The sequence below is a fragment of the Rhinopithecus roxellana genome, chromosome 19, assembly GCF_007565055.1.
Source record: "Rhinopithecus roxellana isolate Shanxi Qingling chromosome 19, ASM756505v1, whole genome shotgun sequence".
NCBI classification, from domain to species: Eukaryota; Metazoa; Chordata; class Mammalia; order Primates; family Cercopithecidae; genus Rhinopithecus; species Rhinopithecus roxellana.
In genome coordinates this window covers 71,811,571-71,819,445 of record NC_044567.1, presented here as the reverse complement: position 1 = coordinate 71,819,445, position 7,875 = coordinate 71,811,571, and the positions used below count along the sequence as shown (strand labels likewise).

General features: G+C 57.1%; 1 protein-coding gene across 1 annotated transcript; it reads right to left on the bottom strand.

Annotated features, from left to right (window-relative positions):
• Positions 1-2,060: 2,060 nt before the first annotated feature.
• Positions 2,061-7,279, bottom strand: CCDC42 (coiled-coil domain containing 42). The gene is made up of 6 exons (XM_030924114.1): positions 7,049-7,279; positions 5,848-6,041; positions 5,401-5,506; positions 4,943-5,047; positions 2,803-3,000; positions 2,061-2,075 (listed from the first exon to the last, which is right to left on the bottom strand). The coding sequence occupies exons 2-6, from the start codon at positions 5,928-5,930 to the stop codon at positions 2,061-2,063; spliced, it is 507 nt and encodes a 168-aa protein (XP_030779974.1). The 5' UTR covers positions 5,931-6,041; positions 7,049-7,279.
• Positions 7,280-7,875: the final 596 nt, after the last annotated feature.

Here is a 7,875-nt window from a genome sequence, read left to right as displayed (position 1 = left end):
TGGGGGCAGATGGGAAAAATACAAAGATTTAGCAAAGCTGTGATGAGTACTTGGTTGCTGTTATGTGTGTCTCTATACTCTCCAGTATGCTTAAAGTATTTTGAACAAAATAAACGAAGAAAAAAGAGAAAGAGAGGGGGTGGGGGGAATGCCAAACAGGCTGGCCAGGAATGAGGCGGAGTTGAACTCCAGACGAGGTACCACTGGTGGCCTGGATGAGGAAGGGGCAGGGGCTGGATTCCAGAAATACTTCCAAGGCAGAACAGACCAGATCTGCTGATTGATAGCTGTGGCACTGAGCAGGAGGGAGGAGCCAAGGAGGCCTGAGTTCTGGCGGGGCTGTGAGTGGGTGGTCCTGCCTTTCACCAGCACAGGACGCGCCAGTGGCAGGGCTGTCCTGGGGGTGGCAGGAAGCAGATGAGATGAGTGTGCACAGGATGAGTTAAATGTGGGGGTCTCAAGCTTAGGAGGGAGACACAGGCCAATTTCCTCCATTCTAAGATACGTATTTTACCAACTCTGAATTCAAGACACATCTTACAATTCTTTTTGGTTTGTTTGTTTTTGAGACGGAGTTTCCCTCTTGGCCCCCAGGCTGGAGTGCGATGGCGTGACCTCGGCTCACTGCAACGTCTGCCTCCTGGGTTCAAGCGATTCTCCTGCCTCAGCCTCCTGAGTAGCCAGGATTACAGGCGCCTGCCACCACGCCCGGCTAATTTTTGTATTTTTAGTAGAGACGGGGTTTCACCATGTTGGCCACGCTGGTGTTGAACTCCTGACCTCAGGTGATCCACCCGTCTTGGCCTCCCAAAGTGCTGGGATTACAGGCATGAGCCAGAGTGCCTGGCCACATTTTGTAATTTATCTGCAGTTTTAATCTGGTAGTCCCTCCTTACTTCCTGCCCGCCCCCCCACAAACAAACCCCAACCATGAAATGAACCACTGACCTTACAGTACGTAGCACCTTTGAGTAGAGGAAATAATGCAGAGGTGGGACTCACGCATGAGTAAATTAGGTTAGTGGTGTGATATGGAAATTGTGGGAACTGTGAACAGTTGTGCATCCTGTCGCCCCTCTCCTCGGAGGACATGGATCCACACCCCTGGAGCGGGTGCCTCCATCTGCCCTAGTGAGGGGCTCTCTTGGCTGTTGGTCACATGGAGGAGGAGATAATGTGACACGAGTGGCATCCATGGGAGGCTCTGGACATTGCTCAGAAGAAAAGCGTAGGATTGCTCACACCTGTAATCCCAGCACTTTGGGAGGCCAAGGCAGGCGGATCACGAGGTCAGGAGTTTGAGACCAGCCTGGCCAACATGGTGAAACCCCGTCTCTACTAAAAATACAAAAATTAGTTGGGCATGGTGGCGGGTGCCTATAATCCCAGTTACTCGGGAGGCTGAGGCAGGAGAATCACTTGAAAATGGGAAAGTGGAAGTTGCAGTGAGCCGAGATCAAGCCACTGCACTCCAGCCTGGGCAACAAGAGCCAAACTCTGTCTCAAAAAAAAAAAAAAAAGGGGGGGGTGGGGGGAGGATCTGAGACAGAGAACCTGGACCCACCACATAAGGACCTGGGAAGAGGCCGGGCACAGTGGCTCATGCCTGTAATCCCAGCACTTTGGGAGGCCGAGGCGGGCGGCTCACGAGGTCAGGAGATGGAGACCATCCTGGCGAACATGGTGAAATCCCGTCTCTACTAAAAATACAAAAAATTAGCCAGGTGTGGTGGTGGGCGCCTGTAGTCCCAGCTGCTCGGGAGGCTGAGGCAGGAGAATGGCGTGAACCCGGGAGGCGGAGCTTGCAGTGAGCGGAGATCGCACCACTGTACTCCAGCCTGGGCGACAGAGCGAGACTCCGTCTCAAAAAAAATAAAATAAAATAAAATAAAAGAAGGACCTGGGAAGAGGCGCCCCCACCCGAGGAACCTGAGAAGGAGGGGGCAGAGGTAGGGGAGAGAGGGAGTGCCACCGAGTTGAAGGCAGAGGGGGGTTTCTGAGAGGGACATCGCAGTGTCAGACGCCGCAAGAGGCACAGAGGAACTAAGAAGTTCCCTGGGCTACGGCCACAGGGACTGCAGGGAGAGCCCTTGTCAGTGGCACTGTGGGGCCCACTGAGGAGTGGCTGAAAGCAAAGGCTCTCCTCGCTGACGAGCTGTTAGACTCTGAGCAGGTGACTTAACCTCTCGGAGCCTCCATTTCCTTCTCTGTAAAGGATGGTCAGCTTGGGCTCTCCCTGGGGCTGACCAGCAAACTGAATGAAGCTACCTGTGTGAAGCACCAACCCCGGGGCCCAGCACAAACGAGGCACCCCAGTTCTGCAGGGGGTTGGGTGTTTTTCCAAGTCCTCTCCCTTCCTCTCCCTAATTTACTCTCCAGTAAACAGAAGACACTGAAAGGAGGGGATGCAGGGATCCAGGGAGGCCACGTGCTGATACACACACGCACACACACACACACCCCTGTAGACAGACACAGCCATGGACACACATGTAGACATAAACATGTAACTCACACAAGATAGATACACAGTTGTGACTCACACAGACACACAAAGGCACAGCTCTAGGCCCCACCCCTTGAGAAAATCTTCCAGCCTCACCAGAGGCTTCTTTTAGCTGCTCCCCACTGCCCCCTAGGGCTGGCTGCATCTCCTCGGAGCAGGGTGCCCATCCTGCAGAGCCCGTGGGGCCCAGAGGATCCACAGTCCCCAGCCAGCTGAGCCTGAACTCCACCCCCGGGGAAGAGGAGGTGGGGCTGAGGAAGGTGCCAGGGCCGGGCCCCCAGGCTCCTTGGACTCACCTCGGAGTTCTCCACCACCTTCTCTAGGTACTTGTTGAAGATGGAGTAGCCCTGCAGCTTGGCGCTCAGCCGCTGGTGCTCCAGCCGCAGCGCCACCATCTCCTGCTTGCCCTTGGTCAGCTCCTGCATGTGCTGGCGCTTGAGTTCTCGTTCCTTGTTGGCTTTCTTCATGGCGCGGATCCGTTTCTGGTCGTTCTCCTGGGGCCAGGGGAGGTGGTGCTGGTCAGAAAGCCTCTCCCGGCCCTCCCGGGGCCCAGGCCTTTCTGGGGCTGGTGGTGCCCTCAGACCCTTCTGTCTGCACAAACCATCCTGGCAACAGGCAGAGATTGCTGGGCCACCCATGGGGCAGAAGAGGGGTGAAGGAAAAGGCTCTCCAGGGTTACTGGAACCTGGTTGAAGAGATTTCTGTGGACTGAGGTGGGGCTCAGGGGGCTGTGAGGACATAGGTTTAATCCAGAGTCAAGAGGTGACCTGGGGTCGGGAGGGGGCAGACGGGAAATGGTTCTTTCTTGTGGGACTTGGGCTCTGGACTGCTCTGGACTTCAGAGAGTGGACTGGGGAAGACCTACATTGCACTGGGCTCAGAGTCTGGAAGAACTCAACCCCCTGAGAAGACTAAGAAAGTCCAGAAGTGGGAGCAGGAACCCTCCTGACAAAGCTTCTGTGGTTTCTGTTCTTAGTGGTGGCCGTTTTCCATGGAGCAGAAGGACCACTCCCAGACAGGCGGGAATTTTCTCCCGATTTGGTACTCGGTGCCTCCGTTTTCCCAGCTGTGGAGATGGGAGGCAGGAGCCCCTCTCCCTTTCACAAGCTGGGGCAACAGGGCTGGAGCTCCAGGAAGAGGAGAGAGGGGATGCGCCTGGTACTGTAGGGCCTGGGGAGTAACGCCACTGGGAGAGTATGCTCTTAGGAGCTCAGAATGGCATCCCACTGAGGGAGGAGATGGAACAGGCAGTTCGATGCCCAGAGGACAGAACGAGGCTGTTACTGCAATCAATCCAATCCTGCCTCTTTCTTCTGCAGAGCCCTCCCCTAAGATTAGGGGCAAGCCCACCCCTCACCCTGTGTGGCTCCTTTCTCCCTTCAGGGGCTCCTGTGATTCCACATGGACGGGTGTATGTGGTGGTGGCACTTGGAGGCCACTGAGGGAGGTGCATGGAGGATCTGTATGCTGCCCTGTAAGCCCAGGAGAGGACTGAGGGGGTCTAAACCAGTGACTTTCAAATCCACCTGGTCATCAGAACTGCCTGGGGAGCTTTTAAAAAAATATAGAAGCCTGGGCCCAACCTCAGACATGCTGAAAGCAACAAGGGAAGCCCCTGCGGTCTGTATTTGTAGCAAACTCTCTAGGAATTGAAGCTACCGACCCTCTGAGAGCCATTTGGAGAAATCATGCCCAAATCTTCTGTCCCAACCACTCCATAAGTGTTTCTCTGGCTGCTAAGAACTGGACCTCTGGAGAATGTGCCCGGTCCAAGGACTTCCTGTCCCACATGGCTTAGACACAGAGCAGGAAGGAAGGTGCTTCAGAGTGAGGCTTCTTGTGGCCCCGACGGCAATCATTACCCACTCCCGGAGCTGGACCAGGCCCTTCAGGGCCACGTAAGTGCAAATTGGAGTGGGTCTGGATAAATCCGGATTTTTAAGATGATTAAATTGCTCCACTAAGAACTGAAGTGAGAAAGGGTGTCTTGGAATGGACTCTGGTGCCTGGTTCTTCAACCATCCCCTGCCCGGACCTTCAGTGCAAGGACAAGGATGGAGGGGTGGGGTGGGTGGAGGGACTAAAACTGTCCCATTCATCACTGTATTTCCCAAGTGTTTAGTCCTGACTGTAGCATCTTCATTCATTCATCCATGGGTTCATTTACTGGATAAACTGTATGTCCTAGGTACTGGAAAGGAAATAGGAAACAGGCATCTAGAGGGAGCAGAGACTGACAGGTAAATGGAAAATTACAAACAGAGACAGGTGGGGGACATAAAGGATGCCTAGGGAGGTGCCAGGCAATGCTGAAGCACTAAGGATGCTTTTAACTCAGGGCGAGGAATCAGCAGAAGCAAGGAGGAGGAGCGGTAGTTTGCCCACCTGCGGAGTGTGGATCACCCGGCCACTGTGGCTGCCCACACCCCTTCAAACCTGGATGAACTGCTCAAACTTCTGGATGTGGGCCTTCAGCTGGGCTTCCTTAACGCTCAGTTCCTCCCAGCGCAGGTTCAGGGCTTCCATTCTGCGCTGAAACATCTTTGGGGTGGGGGTGGGGGTGGGGGAGCAGAGAGGTCAGGAGGGCCCCTGACATGAGTACCGAGGAAGACCCCGGCATCCCTGCCCCAGAGGCTCCATGCCCAGGCCCAAGAGGGTCCATAGGAGCCTCCCACTTTCTATCCCATGCCTGGCTCAGAGCAGAGCATACCTGGACAGTGGTACCCCCAAGACCCAGATCCTTTCTGTTCTCCCCAAAGAGACCAGACCACATAGAGGACTCCTGGCTCTAGCCACCCCACCAAGACAATGGAGGGCTGTCTACAGGCTCTCCCGTTGCCCCAGCCCACTCTCCTCCTTTCCTGCCCCTCTGCACTCCATCCCCGAGTCCCCACCTTCTTCTTCTGCAGCATATTATGATGCATGATTTTCGTCTCCTTTTTCTTCTCCAGTAGCCGGATGGATGGGGACTCCGACTGTCCCTGAACATTGGGGAGTTTCCTGCCCAAGATATGAACACGAAAGGTCTGTGTGTTCTGAGAAGGGGTAGGCTGGGGCTGGGAGTAACCCGTGGAGACAGATACCCATGGGGAAGGAGAGGGGCCTCTCTCCCTTTTGGAGGGAAGGAATGCTGTGTTGAGAAGCACAGAGGGCCATGCAGGAGTGAGCTGGGGAGGGTGATGGGGTGGAGACCAGCGTGATGGGGTGGACTAGTGCCAGGGTTATTTGGGGCACTGGGTTACAGGAGAGGAGGGGACAGATAGGTTGGAAGATGAGGCATGGGATGGGTGTGAGTGGTCCCAGGCACAGAAGGGTGGGCAAGCCAGGCCTCAGACACTCACTGGAGCATCTGCAGCAGCCGCTCCCCATACTGCAGCCGGAAGTACTCAGCCAGATCTTCCTCTTCCATGATACCCAGACTCATGGTGGCAGTGACCTCACGGCCCAGGCAGCTGACTCTTCACAGTGAAATGGTGGGTAGCAGAGCCACAGGTGGCTCAGGGGTGGTGGCTGCGCTCTTGCTTCTCCCTTCGGCCTTCAGGGTCCCACAGATGATAGTGTTCGAGACTCCACAGAAGGTGGCTGGAGACAGGATGGGCGGCTCAGGACGATGCGCTGGGGCAGTGATGGGAGATGTGGTTACCTAGCAACAGGCTGCCTGGTTCTGCGGCCCACAAGCCCAGGCGCTGCCCTCTGCCCCCTGCCCCCATTGGTCCTCCCCTTGCTGGGGTCATGCTCTTGCTCCTGCCCTTAGCCCTCAGGAACTCTGGGAAGGCATTAGGCCTGCTTAGATGCTGGTTGCCATGGAGCCCAGAGCCCGGAGGCAGCTTTGGGTGAGTGTGGCTGAGAAGGGGCATTGGGTAGAGGAGCGGCCTTGTGCGGGCGCCCTGCTCCTGGGGCCTCCCCGAGGTTCAGGTGTGGGTGAGGGTGAGGGAGGGGCCGGGCCTTGGTCGGATGGCGGTGAAGAAGAGCAGAGAAAGAAAGGAGGCGCTTAGCGGCAGCAGGGGTGGAGTCGCGAGGAGTCCTGAGGTTATAAACCAGGCGGGCAGGCCCAGCACGCGGTGGTGGGGGGCGGGGTAAGGGGGGACGGGCGGCTGGTGCGCAGGGACAGGCACAGGAGGAGGGCCCAGTCCAGGCACCTCGGAGGAAGAGACTCGGGGCCTGCGCCAGTTTTTTTTTTTTTTTTTTTTTTTTGAGACAGAGTCTCGCTCTGTCACCCAGGCTAGAGTGCAATGGCGGGATCTCAGCCCACTGCAACCTCTGCCTCCCGGGTTCAAGCGATTCTCTTGCCTCAGCCTCCTGACTAGCTGGGACTACAGGTGCCCGCCACAACGCCCGGCTAATTTTTGTATTTTTAGTAGAGACGGGGTTTCGCCATGTTAGCCAGGCTGGTCTCGAACTCCTGACCTCAGGTGATGCGCCCGCCTGGGCCTCTCAATGTGCTAGGATTACAGGCGTGAGCCACCGCGCCCGGCCCTGCGCGTTTTGGTTTGCAGAAACTTAAAACAGGAAGAAATGCCAAAACACGGTAACAGAAATGACCCTATTTAAAATGTTGACTCCGTGGTGGCCGCCTTCCTTGATCCCGTCAGGCTGCATGAACTCATCTGGCCGGAGGTCGGAAGTCTTCGCGTGGGACGGCGGGTGTGCGGCGGACGCCCTGGGGTCTCTGGCTGGACTCTGGCCGTGACCTTGAGCATGCTCCACCGGGCGCAGGCTCCCTGTGCTCTCTGCCTCCCTCCCTCCCACGCCGGCCACGCCGCCCGTTCCGCTGCTCTCTGTCTGGGACGGGGAGCTGGGTGGGGTGCGTGGGCTGCGGTGGGCTAGGGGTCTCGGGCGGGGGCGTGTCCCGAGCGCGGCCAGCCCGTCCTGCCGCATTGCCGGTCGTCTGGCGCCCCCTGCTGGCCGTGCGCCGCCCCCTCCATCCCCGCCCAGGAGGAAGAGGAGACGTGGTGTGGGGGGCGCGGCCCGCCCCAGCGCTGCTTTCCTCCCACGCTCCGCTGGAACCTCCCATCCAGAGCGGGCCATCACACACACCTGTCGCTTCCAGCCAGCCTAGTGGGCTCAGCAGAGAAAGCAAGACAGCCCCCACCCCACGATGCAAGCCCCTGGGAGGGGCACGTTTCCTTGTTTATCCCGAGAGGCTGGCACAGTCAATCTGGGGTTCCTCTCCCTTTCTCTGAGGTCGTAGCTCAGCCTGGGGGCTGTGCAACACCAGCCCTTGAGGAGGAAGCCATCTGTTTCTGGAATCACCCGTCCCCCCAGTATATGAGGCATATCCCTGATTGTCCGTGAAATCAGGTGGTCCAGGGCCAGGTTGGTCCATACAGGTAGCTGTAAGACATCCTCTGCTCCTGCCCAGGGATCTC

Coding starts and splice junctions, on each gene's coding strand:
- CCDC42 (XM_030924114.1), bottom strand. CDS start 5,930: ATGAGTCTGGGTATCATGGAAGAGGAAGATCTGGCTGAGTACTTCCGG. Junction 5,048..5,400: donor ATATGCTGCAGAAGAAGAAG/GTGGGGACTCGG, acceptor CCCACCCCAAAG/ATGTTTCAGCGCAGAATGGA. Junction 3,001..4,942: donor AGTTTGAGCAGTTCATCCAG/GTTTGAAGGGGT, acceptor CCCTGGCCCCAG/GAGAACGACCAGAAACGGAT.